This window comes from Callithrix jacchus, chromosome 3 (assembly GCF_049354715.1).
Source record: "Callithrix jacchus isolate 240 chromosome 3, calJac240_pri, whole genome shotgun sequence".
NCBI lineage: Eukaryota > Metazoa > Chordata > Mammalia > Primates > Cebidae > Callithrix > Callithrix jacchus.
This window is the reverse complement of record NC_133504.1, coordinates 116,921,882-116,944,463: the sequence shown is the minus strand read 5'-3', so window position 1 is coordinate 116,944,463 and position 22,582 is coordinate 116,921,882. Positions and strand designations below refer to the sequence as shown.

Genomic DNA, 22,582 nt, shown 5'->3' with positions numbered 1-22,582 from the left:
GCATCCACATCACAACTGTGACAGTGTGACAGCCAAAAATGCCTGCAGATTTTTTTGGGGTAGCCACTATAATACCCATTGCCAAAAAGGTATATTAATGGATGCATGAAGCACCTCCTTTCTTTCTTCAGTTCAGCAAGTTTGCTATTGATAACAAAACAAATTATGACTCTCAATCCATTTAATTAGTCTTAATTAGTAGAGGTTTCCTCCCAAGTCTGATTTAGTCTTTAGTGTTTGTAGGTTAAGAAAAGCTGTATCAAGGCCTCCTAGTTTGATAGCATCTATTATCAGCCTTCTTAAAGATTTTAAGCAATAAGTTATGAAATAGTAATATAGCATTTAGTTATTAATGAATATTAAGCAGCAAATGCAAATGAAATTATTGAGCAATTTCTCATTGGTGGATTTCAGCCTCCAGCAGCCTATCAAAACTGCATGAATGGACACCTGGTAACTGCTATTAGTCTTGAACTAATCTTTGCTTTACTTTCACTTATTTGTACATGGTCAAATTTCTGTTTACTGACAATATGATCTTCTACTTAGAAAACTCTCAAGATTCCTCCATAAAACTCTTAGATTTGATAGTAAAGTTTCAGGATACAAAATCAACATACAAAAATCAGTAGCATTTCTATGGACCAATAATAATCAAGTGGGGAAGAAAATCAAGAAGGCAATCCCATTTGCAATAGCTGCCAGAGAAAAATACCTAGGAATATATTTACCCTAGGTGGTGATTTATCTAACATTTCATTTGCTCTATTCTTATACTTTGGAAAATAGATCAGTGGATACTACCAGCTTTTACATTTTCTTTGGCTCTCCCAGTCTTATCACTGATGATCTTTATTTTAATAGTATTTATATTTAAATAACATGAATAAATTTTTAAGAAAGAAAATATTGTTTAATTTAAAATGGCTTATAACCAAAAAGAGATCAATATTAGGCATAGAGGCAGTCTCTCAACTCTGGCAAGGAAAAGACAGAAAACAGATTTTCTTCTACAACCTGCAGAAAGGAATATAGCCCTGCTGACACCTTGATTTTAGTCCTGTGAGACCTACATCAGACTTCTGACCTTGTGCTAAGTAACTTGTGTTGCTTTAAGCCATTAGGTTTGTGATAATTTCTTACAGCAACAATAGAAAATTAACACTCATGTGCTGCTAGGTTAAACAATTTAAGAACATACCTGATCACTCATACTCCAACTCAAAATTCTTCCCAGCAACCATTTGCCTACCAAATAGAATTCAAATGACTCAAGTTTACATACAAAAGATTTTATAATTTAGGCTGGGCGCAGTGGCTCACACCTATAATCCCAGCACTTTGGGAGGCCGAGGCGGGTAGATCACAAGGTCAAGAGATCAAGACCATCCTGGTCAACAAGGTGAAACCCCGTCTCTACTAAAAATACAAAGATTAGCTGAGTATAGTAATGTGTACCTGTAGTCCCAGCTACTCAGAGGCTGAGGCAGGAGAATTGCCTGAATCCAGGATGCGGAGGTTGCGGTGAGCCGAGATCATCCATTGCACTCCAGTCTGGGTAACAACAACGAAACTCCATCTCAAAAAACAAAAAACAAAAAAGATTTTATAATTTTATTGCAGAAGTCTTCCACTATTTTCCTTCACCCCTATGCATCTAAGGGATGTCTATAAGTCTTTCCCCAAACTGGTTCTTCATTTTTTCACCACTGTGCCTTTGCATGTCTTTTGTATAAAATGGGCTTCTCTGCATCTTCATTCGCTGAAATTCTAGTGGTCCTTCAAGTTTAAAATTCATTATCACCTCCTCCAAGTGGTCCTCTCTAATTTCTCTAGCTGGATATCAGTCATTTTTGTCAGTGCTTTCTTGACCACTGTTTATATCTCTTAATTTGGTTTTATCTCTTTCTGCCTTCCTTGCAGAAATATTGCTTTGTCCTTATTAAATTCATAAGTTTTACAAGAATCTTGACTTTCTTCTTTGAATTCCTAAAGCCTTGACTTCATGTAATGGCACTAAGTAAATATTCAAGAAATTTTTACTTTTTATTTATGATATTTCCTGTTGACCAGTTTAAAGAAGACCTGATATTTCTGATCTACTTTAAATAAAACACTTTTGATTTTTAGTTATTAGTTTTACTAAACTGCCTTAATAATACTAAGTATTATATTATGTTCTTAGAAGGTAGTCATAATAAATTCACCTGATACAACAATATCATCTGGTTCTCTCTATAGCATACAATGCAATAAACACTGTAGGTAATCATTAGACCATGAACATTCTTGTAGTCTGAACATTTCCCTATGTTGATAAGGTGGTTTAATGGCATGCAATGTTTCTTTCTGCATTCTCTGATTTGGTTATATTTTCATATTTTGAAAATGACAATTCTGTCTTCTCTAAACAATGTCATCTCAGAGCTCTAGGCAGAGGACAGAGTGTAACAAATGTGCCAGACATGTGGATGACAGGAGAATGATTTTTCCAGAAATGAAAACCACATGAAAGTTCTCAGAATATCCTCTTGGGTTTGGGGACATTTTAGCCAAATAAAATGTGAATTAAATGAGCTAAAGTGGGAGTCGTTTAAAAAGAAAAGAGATAAGAAAACTGTCTCAATATTTTTAGAAAAAAGAATCTCCTTCATGACATGCAAAATATCTTCATTATTCCTGCAGAATACTCACAACACTTCTAAAATGGCACTGTTGAAAAATAGCACTTTTTTGAAAAAGAAAATCACTGTTGCTGGGACTAACAAAATCTGGGGATATAAAAGGAGCAGTAATTAAATTTTATTTAGGAGATCATTTATTGAATGTCTATTCGATTGGGCACTGTACTGAAAATTGGGGATGTCAAAATAAAATAAGAAATATAAGCACTAAGACAATTTGTAGTTAGTTAATTCACAAAGATTTAACTGGATTTCAATTATTCGTTTTCAGTTATTTAACTTTTGGTAGATTCACATGTTCCTGAGAACATGTAAGAATTTCTGAGTAGTGAGAATATTATGGTAGGAATAATCATTATTTTAATTAAGTACTGAAAATAACAAGACAGAGTTTTCACAAGATTATTTGATAGTCTAAAAAAGAAGCATCCAGAAAACTTTCTGGATGAGGTAATCCCTGAAGTGGGCCCTGAAGAAAAAGGAAATAGCTAGGCAAAGATGGGACAGATAGAATAAAAGAAGACTGGTGGAGAGAACAGGACATGATTGAGGAATGCTAAGTAGATTAGACCTGCTGGAACAAGATGTCTTGGGTAGGATGTGAATGGTGAGACATCAAGAAGGAGAGGTGCACAAAGACGAGGTCATGAAAGGTCTTGTGCACGCTGCCCATGCATTTGTATTTTGTTCTGATAAGCCTAGGAAAACAAAAATTGTTGAAATATTAATAATATTTAGGTCAGACAAAATGGAAGAAAGAGCATTTTAGTTTTAGATTAGATTAAATTCTGGCAAAGAGAAAAAGTGGTTGGTGAGTTTTTGAGCAGCTCAGTGATATGATTAGATTGCTCAGTGTAGTGGATAAATTAGACTGAAAAGATGAGAGGCTGGGAGGGTCACTTAGGAGTCAATGTGATAATTCATGCAAAAAAATTACAAGGCAGTGATGGAGGTCTAAAAGAAGGAAACAAATGTGAGGAATATTTTGGAAGTACAATTAATGTGATTTAGAGACTTATTAGTTATGGGAAAAGAAAATGACCTAGTGATCTCTAGCCTGAGAAACTAGTAAAGTGATGATGGGATGAAACAAAATAGAACCTAGTGACAGTGGAACAACAATTAATTGGAAGAAGTAGGGGAAAAGCTTGGTTTTTATTATGTTGACTTATACCTATTGGCCAAGCATCTTCATGGAATCTATTAAATTTATCCAAGAGCTAAAAGTTATAACTTAGTATCATTTTGCACTAGAAATGTTTTCTCCATTTGCCTAAACATGCAATTAATATATAACAAAGTGCGTGAAAGCAGCTTTTGTATCCCCTTTGGGAGTAGTTTCTATGTATTTTTAGTGAATAAAAGGAAAGGACAGTAACATTTGCTAAAAATTCGGCACTGTTTTGAGTATGTTTGCATACTCCATCCTCTAATACTCATAAATTTAGAAGAAAAAAAAATGATGCCCAGGAAAGTTCAGGTAACTTAGAAGTTGAGTCAAGTCTGACTACATCCATAACCTAAATCTTAATTTTGTAAAGTACTGCCTGTGAGTGGTAAAGGCCACAGACTAGCAAATGTTCTTTGTTTTTCAGCACAAAGGTAGACCATATACAAAATAATACTTTGTTTTTTGAGGGCACTCAGCTTTGTACGTCTTTGATAAAGTAGTAATCTGTTTGGTCTTGTGGTGTGTGATAGTGGACCTGAAATGTATCATTTGGACACTGAATGGCAATATTCTACTTTCCACTTCCCTGTGTCAGGGGGAATCTTACATAGGGTTTGCAAAACAAAGCTTCATTTCTGAAATTCCATTTGGTATCTGGCTTTCTGAGCATTTTTGATGTTTGTGCCAATAGAAAATAGAAAAGGCAATTTGGCTAAAACTGCCAGTCAACATAGTCAAACACTTGTAACAGGTCAATCAGATTATCTTTAATGATAGAAACAATACACATAGTAAATTAACTCCAGAAGACCAAGGTCTAGGTTAAGTTTTCTTATAGTGAAATTGAAAATCTGAACACATTCAAATAATTTCTGTCCCATTGAAAAATGTGAATATCACTACTTCTGCAACAGCTATATCTGATTAACATATTCTGAACTGAATTTGGTCTGGGTGTGAATATGTTTTACTGTCCCCCAAATTGGGGAACTTGTGGAATCTTTATTGCAGAGATCTGTTTGGGGCAACCTAACACCAGGTTAAGCACTTGAGAGGAAATAGATGACTTTAACAGAGTCAGCTGGCTAGAATTTGGTATTAAGACAGAAAGGGAAGATGATTTGTGGAAATAATGAAGAAGGGCATTATTATTTGATTTACTTCTACATATGAAAAAATTTAGACTTTTTTATCCAAAAGAAGGAATACATAGTTGTGTGTATTTGGGGTGGTTTTTGTTTTCATTGTTCCATGTTTTGTTTAGAAATATTAAAGGATGTGACTTGAAGTCAGTCTTGTACAATTCCAGAAAGCAATATGCCAGGATCCTCAGAGGTTACATGGACTAAACTCTAGGAAAAGCTCCTCACTTCCTCAAACTTTTTGAAGATAGGTAGACCTTTATAATACATTGGAAATCAAAACTAAATCACTCAAGCCAGCCATGTGACATAAAAGCATAACTCTTGGCCATCTCCCTGGGCAGTGTCTCAAAAAGACAATAAGGGAAAGTAATCTTGAGAACTGCATTCAACCAAAAGAGCCTAGAGAAGTTTAGTGCTTGGAATAGCTGTCAAAGCTGAACTGGCTTCATGTGCAGATGTGTGCTCAAGCCAGAAGGAACTTATGCTAACCTCCAACAGTTTGCTCTGCTGCACTGTGTTATCATTCTCTTTATAGTAGAAGTGATATTTTGAAATGCAAGGGAAAAATTATGCCCCAAAACAAGTATAAGTTACCAGCAACAAAAACTTGCTCCCCATGAGAAAAGTATATAATATGTAGACCCCATTCAGTTGTTATCTTCTGCTTTACCGTGTGGATTTCTATGTGAGTGTACTGAGGTTGCTGAAGATTCTGAAATATTTAGATCAAAACAATCTTACCTATTAAAAAGAAAATATTAGAAATCAAATATATTTTATTGAATTTCAATTCCTCTAATTTCTAAAATATAGTGGAATTGTGGACTCATGTTTTATGAGTAGCTGATTGTCATTTTCTGGGTATACATCAATGTAATATAGTGCTAAAAAGTTTATATTTGAAATAAATAAAATATGCATATTTTGAGAAGCAAGGGAAATAAATCCATTCTACAATTGCAGGTATATTCTCATTTGCATTTTCTATATTCAGTTTCCAAAAAGCTTACATAATTTACTATTTCCAAATTGTTTGTTTTATTTGTAGAGAGGCAATGACAGATATATTCAGGTAAGTGATTGTGGAAAAATATTTAGATTGTCATCTAAGATTTGAGTGCATTCTAAACTTTTGGTGTGATATTACACATAACTGTGAAATTCATTTAAAAATACACATACTCGACTTCACTTATCTCTAATGAGAATCTCTAGACAGTGGCACATTCATACACTTCTGCTAGAAACAATGATATAGCCAACAAAGGACTAATATTTAGAGTCTACAAGGAACTCAAACAAGTCAGCAAGAAATAAACAAACAATTCCATCAAAAAGTGGGCTAAGGACGTGAATAGACAATTCTCAAAAGAAGATATACAAATGGCCAACAAACATGTGAAAAAAATATTCAACATCACTAAGCATAAGGGAAATGCAAATCAAAACCACAATGCAGTACCACCTTACTCCTGCAAGAATGACCATAATCAAAAAATTAAAAAATAATAAATGTTAGCACAGATGCAGTGAAAAGAAAACACTTCTACACTGCTGGTGGGAATGTAAACTAGTACTACCACTAAGGAAAACAGTGTGGAGATTCCTTAAATAACTAAAAGTAGAACTACCATTTTATCCAGCAATCCCACTACTTGTTACCCAGAGGAAAAGAGGTCAATATACAAAAAAGGTATTTCAACAACCATGTCTATAGCAGCACAATTTGCAATGGCGAAAATATGGAACCAACCCAAATGCCCATCAGTGAGCCAGTGGATACAGAAATTGTGGTATATGTACAGCATGGAAGACTACTCCTCCATAAATAAGAATGAAATAATGGCAGTTGTAGCAACCCAGATGGAATTAGAGACCATTCTTCTAAGTGAAATAACTCAGGAATGGAAAACCAAATGCTGTATGTTCTCACTCACAAGTGAGAACTAAGCTATGAGGATTCAAAGGCATAAGAATGATGCAATGGACTTTGGGGACTCAGAAAAGGGTGGGAGGGTGGTGAGGGATAAAAGACTACACATTGGGTAAAGTGTACACTGCTTGGGTGATAGGAATACCAAAATCTCAGAAATCACCACTAAATAACTTATTCATGTAACAAAACACCACCTGTTCTCCAAAAACCTGTTGAAATAAAATAAATAAAGTACCAAAACAGAAAAAAAGAAAAGAAATAATGGTTAGCCCTTTTCAGTTGTGTTATGGCCTGGCAGGTAGCCCTCCATGGTGGGATCCTTTCAAGATGTCTCAGGCCTACCCTCTGCTAAATACCACATACTCTTCAGGAAACGACATATTTTATTTTCCTGCCAATGAATGGAAGGACAACCTTCTTTCTTCAGTTTGCTAACTTTCCTCTTGCAGAATTATCCAGGTGGAAAAAAAATCACTGATTTTCATTACCACATACATTTCCAACCCCTAACATATACAGAGGTCATACTCGATTCTGGGGTCAAGTCCTATGGCTACACTTGAGCCCATAATTCTGCAGCCCAGTCGGCATTGGATATATGCTTGCCCAATATCCCTACATATTTTTGAACTTGGAGACCATGGAGACATGTTGACCAAGTTTGGTCACCAGGTAGAATGAGGAAATAAATTGGGTAATTCTCTTGAGAATACAGGAATGTTTATCTCTTATTGTTTTTAGCTTTCAGCGTTCACCAACGTTTAGGGGGAAAAAATCCCTTTTAACATTGCATTTGATAAATATTCAAACTCAGTGAGCTGAATGCAATAATACAAATATGTAATTCTTTCTCACCACTCACTGCTAAACTGATTCAGTGGGCCTGTTCTCTCCCCAACACCAACTCCCACCTAAACTTCAGGAGAAATCCATCCCATAGCTTTTCCATTCTTTGCTCAGTCAAAAAGAAACTCAATGAGCTTATACCATTTAAGTTAAATTTTGAACTTGCTTACTATTCAAGGATTCTTCAAGGCAGTTGTTAAAACTTTGGTACCTTGATATGGACTATGGTGAGATTATTTACACCATGAAAATTGGCAAACACTAAAAGTCTGAGTTTGGAGGGAAAGATTCAGTTTACCAAAAGTAGTCAAGGGTAACAATAAAAAAATTAATTTAAAACTACCCCTCCCTAATATTTGTATACTGTACTGTAAGTATGACTATTGTATAAACAAGATGTTAGTGGAAAACTTTTAATAACTACTACTTCCCCTAGCCCCAAGACTATGGCTAGCTTCAAGCTTGGAAGCCTAGAATAAAGGAGAGTATAGTTTCTTGTACATTCTTTCTTGCTCTTATAATACTCCTCTTCTGCTTGATAGTTGCTGTTTCTTATCTTTCTAGGGTTTGGCTGCAAGGAAGGGAGATTAGGGAGAAAGAACATAGCCTCAGGGGGGCTGATGAAGTTGTAATCTAGTGTTGGTTCCCCAGCTGTGATGGAGGCACACTCACTGTGCTTTCTCCTACTCTGGCTGATTGCTTAGGTCATTCCTCCAGTCATAGGGTCCAGGCTTCAGCTGGAGTTATATGCACCTCCTGACTGTCCTCTGAGGTGAGATTCCTTTTAAATGATTCCTGATAGACTGTCTTCTCCCTCACCTGCATTTGCCCTCTCTCCCATCTTTGTTCTCAGAAAATAGGCACTTGCAGCCCTCTATGTGCTCTGTTCTTCAAGACTCTCTTGCCCTTGACTTTGCAGACAGGAGTCAGCTACCGGTCCTTGTGTCCTCCAAACTCCAGACAACATAATTATAATTCTCTTGAAAAGTAATTCTCTCGAAACATCTTTTCTCACTTGGGCTAATATGAAGAACAATCCTTCAAGTTCTGCTCAATGGGGAAAGAAATCCATAAAGCAGAAAAATATCTCTCCAAAAATGTTTTTCTCCCGTATTTCTATTTTGTAGCCCATGGTAGGTCAAGGACCAATGGAGCCAAATGAGCTTTACAGCTTTTGTACATACTGCATAGAAAATCAAATATCTTGTTTTATGATGTGAACATAGTTTGCATCTATTGTATTGTTTTAGGTGTTTGGAGAAAAAGATTTAACATTTTATTATATATATTTATACATTTGAATTTATTTATAGAATATCTTAAGCAGTACCTATTCACACAACTTAATCTCTAGAGAATAGCATTTGAGAGAAACATGTTCTCTTTTTTTGAACAGTGTAATGTGAACACCTTAACCTCTGGAGAAAAGCATTTGGGGGAAATGTGTTCTTTATGTTTTTTTGAACAAGGCAAATATATTACATTGTTCAGAAACAAGGGTTTTTGAAAAAAAGAAGGCTGAAACAAATATAGGGGAAAGATTAACATTTACTTTGTAGTAGCATGTATATATGTATAATTTAAATATTTCATAAACTGGAAATTTTAAAGAAAAGATAAAAAGAAAAACACTATGTGATACAATAGTTTGAAGAACATTTTCTGTGAAGTCAGAACAAAATAACAAATATCTTCTACCTGTATCACCCAGGCTGAGTTACCAGGCCAAAAGATGTCTTTATTTGTAAAATTCAGATAATAATCATGTAATCTATACAAAGTTATGTGGTAAAGTGCCTTGTAAATTATAACATAGTGCAAATATTCATATTTTTCTTATTTCAAATTCCTTAAATTTGGGTACCATACTTTCTTCTTCTTTATATATGCTCCAACTGTAAGTTCAGTTCCTAGTTATGGGAATACTGTCTATATTTCCTGAATATAAACTAAGAATTTTCAAATCAGAAAATCCAAAAAAATTCATCCCAGGGAAAGCAATGACTAAGAATTGTAGCCCTGATTTTTTCCCCTGTGATTCACCCTCCCTGTGGAAAAATGGTTGTCAATTGCAGCTGCTTGAATTCAGCAGCCTCAAGGGACACTGCTCTCTCCTTATCCATGTTGTCTCAGTGTGCATTCACGATTTCCCTTGGCTGCTCTTACCCTGGTTTGGAATAAGCCAACTCATTAAATAGACTTGACTAAATATGTATAGACAGCAGTAAAATTGTAGTATTAAAATACTTTACTAAATACTTGGAGATAGCAAAAAGAAGAAGGAAGGGAGGGAAGAGGAGGAGGAGAAGAGAAGAGAAGAGAAGAAGTAATACAAAACCAAATCTGATATACCATATCAGTGAAATACACTAAACCGAATAATCTCATTTATAAATTATTTCTTTCTCTTCAGAAGTCCCAGACTCTATCCCAGCCTAGCAATCATCCTGCCTCCATGTAGAGAGTGCCACGTTAGTACATACAATCCAAAGATGACCTTTGAAGAGCATTCTAGTTACTCAAAATGCACTGTCAAAGAATATGACACATAAACACACATTCACACATATATCCAGCTGTTTATCAATTCTCACTTAATCTAATTTAAAAATGTATTCATTAGCTAGAAACATTTCTGAACGATTCAGCAGATGAAGTAAGATTGGTGTCTCAGAAACTCAGACATGTTAAAGATGTCCTAAGCTTTAGAAAAAGAAAATGGCTACTTGTTTGAGTTTCATGTTCATAACATAATCCATATTATATGTTTAATCAAAAATATTAGCACATAGAATTAGTTGAATATTTCCATTTTATGATCTTTCTTTGGTCTAAAAACACCACCTGTTTTCCAGCTTAAGTAAGATTTAAATAGTAGGAAGAGAATGAAGCCTTTGAAGAATTGTTCTAGGGTTCTATAAAGTTCAAGTATTTATTTTAAAAAACTCAAAGAAACTATTTTTCTCCCCAGAAAAACACTTTTTTCTTTCCTATTTTTTTATTTAATTAACGAATAATTCAATAGATATGGTCTTAAAACTCAGGAAGTGAAAAATTAGAAAATATGCATAAAGGTTCTTGAGGGATAAATGACCTCAGGCACAGATCAAAAACATTAGAGTCATTATTATTATAGGAGAATAAAGCAAGGGCTTCCTAATCAAATAAATAAAGAAGAAATAAGCTTTCCATTGCCAAACAGATTCAGTTTTATGAAATAAGCTGACTTTCTAATATGAGTATATCATGAACCATGTTCAATTATGTAATTTTAAAACTACCATAAAGAAACAGACTATAACCAGTGATCATTCAGAAAATTCCAAAATTCAATAACAAGGAACTTATCCTCTCTGCTCATTAAAAGAGTTTAATATACATCACATTTTAATGATGCAAATATTTAATCAGTCCAAATGGCAACTCTTTAAGGATCCACACATATTAAATTCACTTTCAAGCCATCCTTTAAGCTTCAAGATTTCATTTTTGTTGTGTTGTTCATATTATTATCTATTTTTATTTCACTAGCTTTAGTGGTACAAGTGGCTTTTGGTCACGTAGATAAATTGTATTGCGGTGAAGTCTGAGGTTTAATGTACCTGTCACCCAAATAGTGTATATTATATCCAGTAGGTAGTATTATATTTCATCCGCTACCCCTCTTCCACTCTCTCCTCGCTGAGTCTCCAATGTCTTACCACTCTCTATGCCCCTGCTTCCTCCTAACTTAGCTCCCACTGATAAGTGAGAACATGAAGTAGCTGGTTTTCCATTCCTGAGTTACTTCAGGAATAATGGCTTCCAGTTATGCCCAAGTTGCTGCAAAAGACATTATTTCATTCTTTTGTGGTTGAATAGTATTCCTTAATATATTTATACCACATTTTCTTTACTCACTGATTGATAGGCACTTAGATTCATTCCATGTCTCTGCAATTATGACTTGTCCAGCTTCTTGTCTGTAGAATTCTTGCCTGTAGAATAGATGTGGTCAAAACTTAGTAGTATCCAAGCAGTCTGAGGTATCACACTGTTCCCTATTTATTAATGGGTTCAAAACATACCTGCTGAGCACATATTATATAACAGGCTCTCAAAGGTATGAAAAGATAATATCACCTCCATGAGGCTTACTAAATTACAGTGAAAATGACAAAATAAGTAATTAAAACATGATAAGTGTCATAATTGGAGAGGTACAGTATTCTCTGGGAGCACGAGTCAAAAACAACAAATGTAGTATGTGATCTATGGGTATGAAAGAGGATGGGGCGGATACCAGAGTGGTGATCTGAAAATTCATATGTGGCTCTTTCTTCTCACTACATCCTTACATTTTTTCTTCTATTTTTCCTGTTTTGTATCTTATTCCAAATATCTATATTTCTTTTTCTTGTTCCAACATGCCTAGTATCCGTTGTTGCTTTTGTTTGTTGGTTTCGTTTTTCACTATCTGCAGTTAGAATCAGCAAAGGACTTGAGCAACAGTTCTCTTTACAGCTAAAACTCATTTAATCATATCCCCGTTTAGTTTCCTAGACCCACACAGATCTTATGATGGAATGAAAGCCTCTTACCATGTAAATCCTGGAAGCTGGTTAACTGGCATTTACATGTGACCTGGGGAAGCTATCCTAAGCACAGAAGAGACGTGTTTAACAGTTCAAAATACTCAGACATGAACTTACACTACTTTCAATTATCCATAGTTTTATTTTTATGTAACAGCTAAACACTACTGAGCATTCTATATTTTCCACAATCTGCAACTACAGTGTTCTAGAAAAAAAAAAAAACTAATAGCGTAATATATATATATTGCGCTATTAGGTTTATATATATATGCGTAAATTACCACAGCACCTTGCATTTACAATAGACCTTTGTCCAGGACCTGGAGTGATAACCCACCCTTTTCAAGTAGTTTTTCCAGACAGTGAGACACCTTTTAGCAGAAACTTTTGGAAGAGCGTATTTTAAACTATAAATATTTTTGTATTTTATAAAAGGATCTTGCATACTTTATTTTCTTGTCAGAACATTTAAAATTTTCTTTTCTGTAGGCAATGTAATCTTTAATTAAAGGCATTTTAGGGAAACCTATATCTGCTTCTATTTTGCTTATTGACTACTCCAGTCACTCCAAACAAGTATTTATTGGGGAACTGGTATGTACCAGGTAATCCTTTAAGGGTTATTTTATTTTACCCTCTGGCAATACTGTGAAGTGCATATGGTTCCCATTTTTAGAGTAAAGGACAGAAGGCAAACTAAGTAAAATTCTATGCAAAGCATAGATAGGCTCTCTGTCATTTATGTCTTCACAGAATTAGTTTGTTCATCTAAGCACACTCGAAAATACATGTCAACCTGATTAGAACAGTGTTTAATGGCATCCCCTTCACTGTGGATAGGTACTTTGAGTCACTGTGTCATGGCTGAGGATGCTCAACCAGATTTCTACATTGTACAACTGCCAATGCTGTTAGAACCAAGAAGGACCAGGAATCAGCTTTCTCACGTCCAGACGATTTGCCACCTAGTGGTCAGGTTTAGCAGAAATTTCTGGAGTCTCTTGTTTGTTATGACAACTTAACTCCTTACATTCTATTTTTCTTAGCTCTAAATAAGGTTCCCAACTTTGCTTAGCCACTTCCAATGATCAGGGCAGACACATTTTCATAAGTTACCAAGCAGAGTTTCTGGGGATGGCAAGAAACGTCTCTGGATCTCTCTTGAGTAAAGGGCAAAAGTGCATGCCTCAATCAAACGCTGCTGCCTTTGGGGCAAGGCATAATGCTCCGTATGCAAAAAAACCATGCAGGTACAAACAGCAGAAAGACAATGTAAATATAAGTCGACAGAATTCGAATGTGAAAGCTTATGGATTCAAGAACTGTCTGCCCTTGTTTCTCTGGCTTTTAAAAAAGGTATTGGAAAATATTTTCCTTTTTGGCACCCTATTTTTTAACTTTTAGAATGCAAATTTCAGCATTTCTCACCAAGTGACAAATGTAAAGTGTTTTTGAATTTTCAGAAGAACATTGTTTTCCTAGACGCTGACTGCAGTTTACCAAAAATTCTGAAACTGAAGTCTGAGAAGTAGGAGACTTTAATTAAATGACCAAGCAAGAAGGGTGCCACTTTCTAAGTCTTGTATAGGTATATGATTTTTTTCATTTTCTGCTACAACCAGATCATACCACTGAAATATTTATAATATTGTGATTTGGGACCAGGGTGAGGTTTTGTTTTAGAGTAGGAATGAATTGAGCCACTCATTCTGAGACAAAATGCATGCAGTCAAGAACTCCATGACTATCTGTGCGACAGATGGGAACTCCTGATGCATACCAGGCAACTGTTCTTCAGCAAAGAAAACAAAAACCCAGGTGCAGAATGTATTGCAACAGTGCAGATGGGTCTTCAGGGGTGTTCACTGTTTACAAGAAAAAGGAACAGAGCTCTCATCATCTAGTGACCACTCTTCCTGGGGATCCATTTCCCCCAGCTGGCCTCAAGAAGAATATCCCCCAAAGGCCCAAGCACCAGCTGTCAATGACCTCTGCCCCTTCAAAGAGAGAGACTGGGTGGCCGCTTTCACCCTGTCAAGATGTGCTAATTACTGGAATGCTGAGAATCAGAGCCTACATCCTACAATGGTATTTCTCTGTCTTGTCTCTTTCCTACACATCTTTCTCCTCTTGTTCTTAAATATTTTTAATATACAACAGCTTACATCAATTTCAGTATAGAATATTGGCATTTTTTCTATCCAGTTATATGTTCTCAGCTCTCATATTTTATATTTTATAAAAGGATCTTGTATACTTTATTTTTTTGTCAAATAATTTTAAACTTCTCTTTCTTTAGGCAAGGCAATCTTCAATTAAAAATCCCTTCATATAAGACAGATTTGGAAAGAGAAAAAAATTCTCTTGATATCTACTCTATGCCAGAGACATGTCCATTCATAGACATGGCTTCATTTAATTGTCATCATAAACTTAGAAGAGAACATTATTATTCAAAGTTGCCAGGCAGGGAAACTGAGGCTAAGGGAGGCTAATACTCTTTCTGTATGACTCTCCAACACTTCCTCTCCCAATTCATAGTTTACACTGCCTAATTATTCTAAAATGTACATCTGATCATTTCACAGCCTCGCATCCTTTTCTCGTCTGGGAAAGGAAGTATAAACTCTTCTGTTGGCCTTTTAAGGTGTAATCTCAGCCTAATCTTCCAATTGTACCTCAACTTCTCACTAACACAAATCTCTTCAGCAATATGCCAGGTTTCTGCCCTTTCTCTAGCAATTCAGTCGTATCTGACCCATTTGTCTTAACTTTTATTCTTGCCCTTCTCACAGAGATATCTTAGCATATTCCACAATCAGCACATATATCATCTTCCTCATGAAACCTGTCTCCCACCTTAAATATGTGTAAACTCTATTATAATTCTTACATTAAACTTTTAACTCTTAACACTGTTCACTAAAGATAATGTTGAACAATCTAGATTCACACTGAAAATCATCAAAATGGAGTATAATAGAGTATAATAATTATCTTCACAAGACACTGTACTAGACATCATGTAAGAAAAATTCAAGAAAAGTGATGGAACTTCTGATCTCTTCTGAGTAGTGTCAAAAGATAGAGGGGAAAAAAAAGAACTGAGCCAGATAAAATAAAGTACGGAAATTGTAATATGAAACTGAGTTTCCAAGTAAAATTTTATTGTCATTTATTTTATTTAAAGGAATAAAGATCAAAGGTTTTCAGATGCAAATATTCTGTAGGGATGGCTGAAGGCGCGGTGGCTCAAGTCTGTAATCCCAGCACTTTGGGAGGTGGAGGCGGGTGGATCACGAGGTCAAGAGATCGAGACCATCCTGGTCAACATGGTGAAACCCCGTCTCTACTAAAAATATAAAAAATGAGCTGGGCATGGTGGCGTGTGCCTGTAATCCCAGCTACTCAGGAGGCTGAGGCAGGAGAATTGCCTGAACCCAGGAGGCGGAGGTTGCGGTGAGCCGAGATCACGCCATTGCACTCCAGCCTGGGTAACGAGTGAAACTCAATCTCAAAAAAATAAAAGAGAAAAATATATATTGCATCCCTACAATTGGCAAAATCCTATTTATTTTCTCATTTCATACATAGAGGTACTAATAAATGTTTAATAATTTCTGAAAAGAAACATGATTTGAATTATTTGCCAATTTCTGTAGTGTAAATAATTTTACTACTGATTTTTCCATTTCAAGCTGCTAATGTGGCATTTCTGATCACGGAGTTAGAAGAGATGTTCACACCTGCTTCTCACGCTGTGGTACAATGTCCTTCAAACACACAACTATAAACGCCAATTAAGAAGATGAAGAAAGTGAGAATCAGAGAAGTTTTATAACTTGCACAAGATCACACAATAGATATACAGAAAACAGATTATTTAAGTCTGCTATGTAAGATTACAAATTCCACTTCTGGCTAGAGCACATGCCTGACCTCTAGTCAGGCAAGTTACTGAATTAAGCAAGTTGAAAATAGACATGCCTCAATACCCTCTTGTTTCTACCAGGAGTAGAGAAACAGAACACAGGAATAGTCACATAGTGGTCAGGGCCTCAATAAAAGACTTCAACAAGGAAGAAATCTCTAGTAGCATAGAGTAATAATTCTCAGGAACATAAAACAGAAGATGAGCATAGATTGAGCTTTTGCCTTTTCTCATGAGCTTCCTCTGTTTACCCAAGCCTGTCACTTTTATAGAAACCTACTGCTTTCTGTTGGCCCTTAATCTAGCCAACAATGAATTTCCCCTTATGGTCAGTATTTTCCCTTCTTCTCTCCCTATTTCCTTTTCTTCCTTTTTCTACATTCTTTTCTTCCTTCTTCCCTTTGCTTTTTTTCTTGTTTCTTTCTACTGATACTATTTTATGGTTATTCTTTAATTATCAAGGGTCAGAAATACATACACTATTTTCTAATGTTACTCATCGAGCATAACTCATCCAGAATTGTCAGAAAGGTAGTTAAGTGGTCACAGGTCAGGCTTGGTGGCTCATGCCTGTAATCCCAGTGCTTTAGGGGGCCAAGACAGAAGGATGGCTTGAGGCCGAGAGTTTAAGACCAGTCTCAGCAACACAACAAGACACTTTCTTGGAAAAAAAAAAAAAAAGGTGATCACAAAGTCAGGGTATATTAATTTAGGATATAGATGTGTATTGTGAGGGTCAGATAGATTTACCTAGAGGAACATAAAACATTCCTATTGAAAGTTTGGAATGCAAAATTAACTTCTGGGTTACAAGCTGAATTTTGGTTTTCTCAGTGTGTACAAACCAAGGTTAAAGTATAAATGTTTCTGCACATAACTCAGATTCCAGTATCATACAGAGGAAGAAGAAGTGCTATAAGAAGTGGACAAAGTACCCTTCCTCTTATTCCCATAATAAGCTTGCCCAATATGCTGTTAATAATGAAATTAATTTCTAACTTAGCCCTTATAATTAGAAGGACCAAGACCGATTTTACGATAATTGACATTGCATATCAAGTAAAACATACAACAACTCATGACAAAAAGAGCCCTCCCAGTTAAAATAAATGAGGGTTTTAAAAAGTCACATACTCAAGAGTCACTTTGTAGTCCTTAGCTTTTTTGTCTAAAGTATTCCCAAGAGCAGGTTGGCCCTTCTCCCACCCACCAGCACCCTCTCTTATCCCTCATTTTTCAAGTCATTTGTCAGCACACAGCAGTATCCAAGGTGCCTGGATTCTGTCAGATTCTCATCTGGAAAGCAAAGCAAAGCTGTCTGAAGCCACTCACACATTGATTTCCTATCAATGAACAAAATCCAACTTACATGAAACCTGTCACTCCTGAACCACGCTTACAACAGAGCACTCTGAGCAGCTGTGACCCTCTATCCAGAGCACCATGTCAGAAATGCGTCAAAGGAGTAACAGAAGACACAAGAAACAGGAATGAAGATCAGGCCATGAGCACCTCCAGGACTCAGTTTCTTCATCTTTACACTAGACAAGATATGGGTCAGATGATTTTTAGGATCATTTTCAGCTCAAAATCTCTATAACTTAAATAAAAGCATGACAAAGCTGTGGTTTCTGTTTTTAAAAACTGCATCAGATTCAGGGATTCAATAAGGAAAAATATTTTAACTTTTGTGTCATTTGCTCCAACCAGAAAAGAAGTATGATATACCAGTGTGTGCTTTGGAACTTTGCTCGGGCACTGTAGAAATTTTCAGAAACAAAAAATACATGAAAAAGATCCCAAAAAGAAATGCTAACAGTTTCCGCAGCAGAAAAGGGACTTGCTATCTACTTAGCATCTACTCTAGGTTAAATGTTTTGAAGAAATTCACAGAAAAGCTTCTGAAGCCTGCAGTCTCTTGGTGGAGTCATTACCGTCTATGGTCCAGTACTGAGTGTTCATAGTTGTGACCATTTAATAAGTGTTTCATTTCTCTTTGAAATGAATACATTTAAAGAGCCTATCTAACTTTGATTAAATAATAACTGCCATATAAAAACTGTGTTTGGTACTCTTTACACAATATGTCTTTTGATACTCACCAGAGCATTATATTCCTATCTTATAAGGTGAGAAAAGTGAAATTTAGAAATGTTGAGTCGTTCACCCAAAGTCATGCAGATTTAGAATGAGGCAGAGTTTGGTTTCAAAGATAACTGATTATAATCCCAAAAGATACAATCCCAAATGCCTTACATCTGAAAGCTGAAATCCCAAATATGAAATTTTGGTCTTAAGTTTAAAATCCCAGAAATATAATTCTAGAAAAAAATAAAAATTATTTTAAAGACATTCATTTACATTTTTAATGAGGATATATTTGAGAATCATATACAAACACAACAGGACATTTCATAGCCAAATTTACACAATAAAATATGCAATATATATTTTACAAGCATAAAGACTCATGTACACTAATGACACTCACACAGGGAGAACAGTTATGAGCAGATGAGCCATACTCATAATGAGATAACAAGTCCAAAAGCCAAATGTATAAACACATACCACTATGGTTGATAATTGTGTGACACCAGCTTCATAACTGCACTCACCTGACATACCTCCATGAACAACTTGTCTTTTGACAAGATTGGTCAAAAACCACAATGGATCACTATAGCATATGCAGTCCCCCAAAGAGCCGAGAGCTCAAGAAATTTTATCTTTCATAAATGCAGATGTATAAAAAGGACATTTCTTCATTTATTGGGAAAGTTGCAAGGTTTTAATTCTGAGAACCAGAGAAGTTGATGGTTTAACCCTTAGTTCAAAGCTGAAAGTCTAAGGACCCCCCAGGGTCGGGGGTCCTGGAGTCCAAAGGCCAGTAAGTCTGGGGTTCTGGTGTTCAAGACAGCAGAAGAAAACATGGTCCAACTCTCAGAGAAAGACCAATTTGCCTTCTGTATTTGTTCTCTATGGGTCCAAGGCCATAGATTGGATGATGTCTTCCAATATTGAGGGCAGATCTTTCCCACCCAGTCCACTCAGACTCATGTACTAACCTTCTCTGCACACATTCATATAGTCTGGCTCAGTATGCCTTCCCAAATCTCATCTTGAATTATAATCCCCATAATCTTCACATGTCTAGGGAGAGAAATCATTGAAGATGATTGGCCCATGGGGGCAGTTTTCCCCTATGCTGCTCTCTTGATAGTGAGTGAGTTTTCCCAATATCCAATGGTTTTATAAAGGGATCTTCCCCTTTTGCTGCTCACACTTTCTCTCCAAGTTTGCTTTCTCTTCACCTTCTGCCATGATTGTAAGTTTCCTGAGGCCTCCCCAGGCATGCAAAACTGTAAGCCAATTAAACCTCCTTTTTAAAATAAATTACCCAGTCCTGAGTATGTATTTATTAGCAGCATGAGAACAGACTAATACACACACCCTCACAGACACATTGAAAATGATGCTTTATTGGGTCTCTAGTTAATCCTTCATCCAGTCAAGTTGACACCAACAATTAAGTTCACAGTCTACCCCTTTTTAAGTTGGCACCCATATGTATCTGCTTAAATCCTACTTAAGTTCCAGATGACGATAGTAAGGAAATAATTGTTCTGCCTACCACGATGTAACTCTCCTGTGATTGTGATGTTCAGGATTTTAGATGTTAAAGATTTTAGATTTTATAGACAGACTTTAGGAATTTTGGGATTTCAACATCTCGTGTTATGGTGCCCAGGATTGTCTACTGAGATTATGATCCAAATCTTTTTCAAACCCTGTTCTAATTATAAAGCTAATTGTCTTCAATATCTCAGTGCAAAGTGTGATCCAAAGACCACCTACATCAGATTGGTTTAAGGTGCATGTTGATAATGCTGGCTTCTGGCCCCTAGGTCATACTTTCTAAATCAGCACCTGTGTGTGCATGTATTGTAGAGAGAAGTGGGAGTAGAAGTTTAGATTGAAAAAAAAATTCTCAGGTGATTGTTTTACACATTCCAATTTGAGACCTTTTGCACAATATACTCAATTTGCCTTTCTAAGTAAAAATGTTAAGAACCTGATATAAATCAAAAATGCATATATAAAGAACTACAAGAAGAAATGTAGAGACCAAGAACATTGTAATACTCAGGTTGGATGATTAGTCTGTTCTCTCCCCAGCACTTGAGAAACTAAACTCCTCTCAGAATAGGGCCCAGAGAACAAGTGTGGAGGGGTGCTAAGGGGTTTGGACTAGTTCATGAATCATGTCAACCTGTTTGTCTCCACTCCACAATGGGCTTAAATCTGACAAGGGAACCAGTTTGCCCAGCACCCTCCATGTAGACCACCTGTAAGTCACCCCTGATAAGGTCTCACTCTGTCTCCCATGGCCTACCTCAGTCTCCCACTGACACATTTTTAATCAGTTAGGGACCAATAATATCAACTAGATTATGGTTTTTTCAGCTTCTGAAGAAACAGCTTATATACCTCAATTAGAGTGAGGCCATTTCTGATTGCTTCTATTAATTGCATACCTGCAAACTAGTTTTTCAACAGGGAACAGTTTTGTAGAAAACATAAATAGTTGTCACTTATATATACCATGCTCAACATAATATTCTAATAATTGACTTGTGTTTTCTTAATTAATCTTCACAGCAGACCTATGAAGAAAATACTGTTCATTGTCTTCAATTTACAAACAGAAACCGAGGCACAAAAAGGTTAAGTAAATTTCTGAGGTCCAAACACCTATAAGCAGCAGAGCCTGAATCTGAACCCTTGCAGTGGAACCCCAGTACATGCTCTTATCTCCCCTGCTATTTTGCTTCTAAGAATATCTTATATGCTTGTTTTTGCTAGTTTTATTCTTTGATGGTGACAAACTTATCTCCACATTCAGGTGGCATTTTAAAGAAAGACTACAAATTTAACAATTAAATACACAAGTGACTCAGCATTACATTTGTCACAGGCATAGGAGAATGACCTGAAAAAAAAGTAAATTATCTTTACAATACCTGCTTGTTATGTCTCCATAAGCCTAGTACTCACCTTCAGTCAGGACTTATTTTAAAATTACATAATGCAAATTCTAAACATAAATGTCCCTGGGAATATTAATCAACTGGGTAAAACAGTGGGATATACATATATCACTCCTCTCTCCTGGTTACCTCACCCATCCTGATGTTTGCATGGATATTTTCACTCATAAATTATTTCATACTCACCACAACATAAATTAATTGAGACTTTTCTGTTTTATAATATTACCCTTACTGCACTGCTGCTGTTGCTGAAGATGACTTCCAAGTAAGTTAAAATATGTTATACATTTTTATTGTTTCACTGTCTTTATTCATTTTGAAATTAACAAATAAATGCTATGTATATTTATGGTGTACAATGTCATGCTAAGCTAATTTATGCTTTATAATTTGTTTTTAAAATACTCTTTTAAGATTCATTACATCAGGAAGTGAGGGTGTGCAGGAAAAACAGCCCAGACACAAGTTTCTACCATCTTTCTTTTCTTTTGTGTGAAGCCCTGACTTATACAAGAGCCTAAAATTTCCACACTGCAAACTCACCAATATTGATGCTGGATCTCTCTCAAATAGGGACAAGACTATTTGAATATTCCAAACAAGTGATTTAGAAAGATGAACCTCTGTTGGAGTTTAGAACTGGACAATGTTTCTTCTTGAAATGTTTGTCTTATTTTTATAAACAAATTAAAGGTGCAAGAATTTCTCTCCTCCAACTTTCCCATTGCTTTGATTATATGTTTGGTTGCTAAATAGCAACCCAGTCTACAGTATTTCACTTTAGGAAAAACTCCAGCAACTTATCCCAACTGAACACTCAAAATATACCATCATGTTCCATCAAAACTGGATTAAACATAATTATAAATAATGCAAAGACTATTTTATACTTCCTGCTCTACCACAAAGTCAAGCATTCAATCAATTCATAAACTGCCAGAAGATCAAATATTATAACAAAGTCAAAAACAGATTAAATTATTAAGTTGTAGATGAATGACTAGCTAAATGCCAATAGCCCTTGAAAAAGAATATTAAGAAGTATTTTATTCTAGAGGAGTGTCATAGTTTGTTCAGGCCACTATAACAAAATATTTTAGATTGGGTATTTTACAAATAATAGAAATTTATTTCTCATGGTTCTGGAGGCTGAGAAGTCCAAGATCAATGCACCAGAAGATGTGGCCTCTGGTGAAGACTCCCTCTCTCTGCTCCGCAGATGGTACCCTACTGCCATG

At 35.8% G+C, this 22,582-nt stretch overlaps 1 protein-coding gene across 1 annotated transcript in view; it reads left to right on the top strand.

Annotated features, from left to right (window-relative positions):
• Positions 1-21,607, top strand: part of CFAP299 (cilia and flagella associated protein 299) — a 737,014-nt gene extending 715,407 nt beyond the window's left edge. Inside the window, exon 7 of the mRNA XM_054253217.2 lies at positions 20,953-21,607. Within this exon, the coding sequence (XP_054109192.1) occupies positions 20,953-21,051 (99 nt within the window). The 3' untranslated portion in view covers positions 21,052-21,607. The remainder of the gene's footprint in view (positions 1-20,952) is intronic.
• The last annotated feature ends 975 nt before the right edge of the window (positions 21,608-22,582 follow it).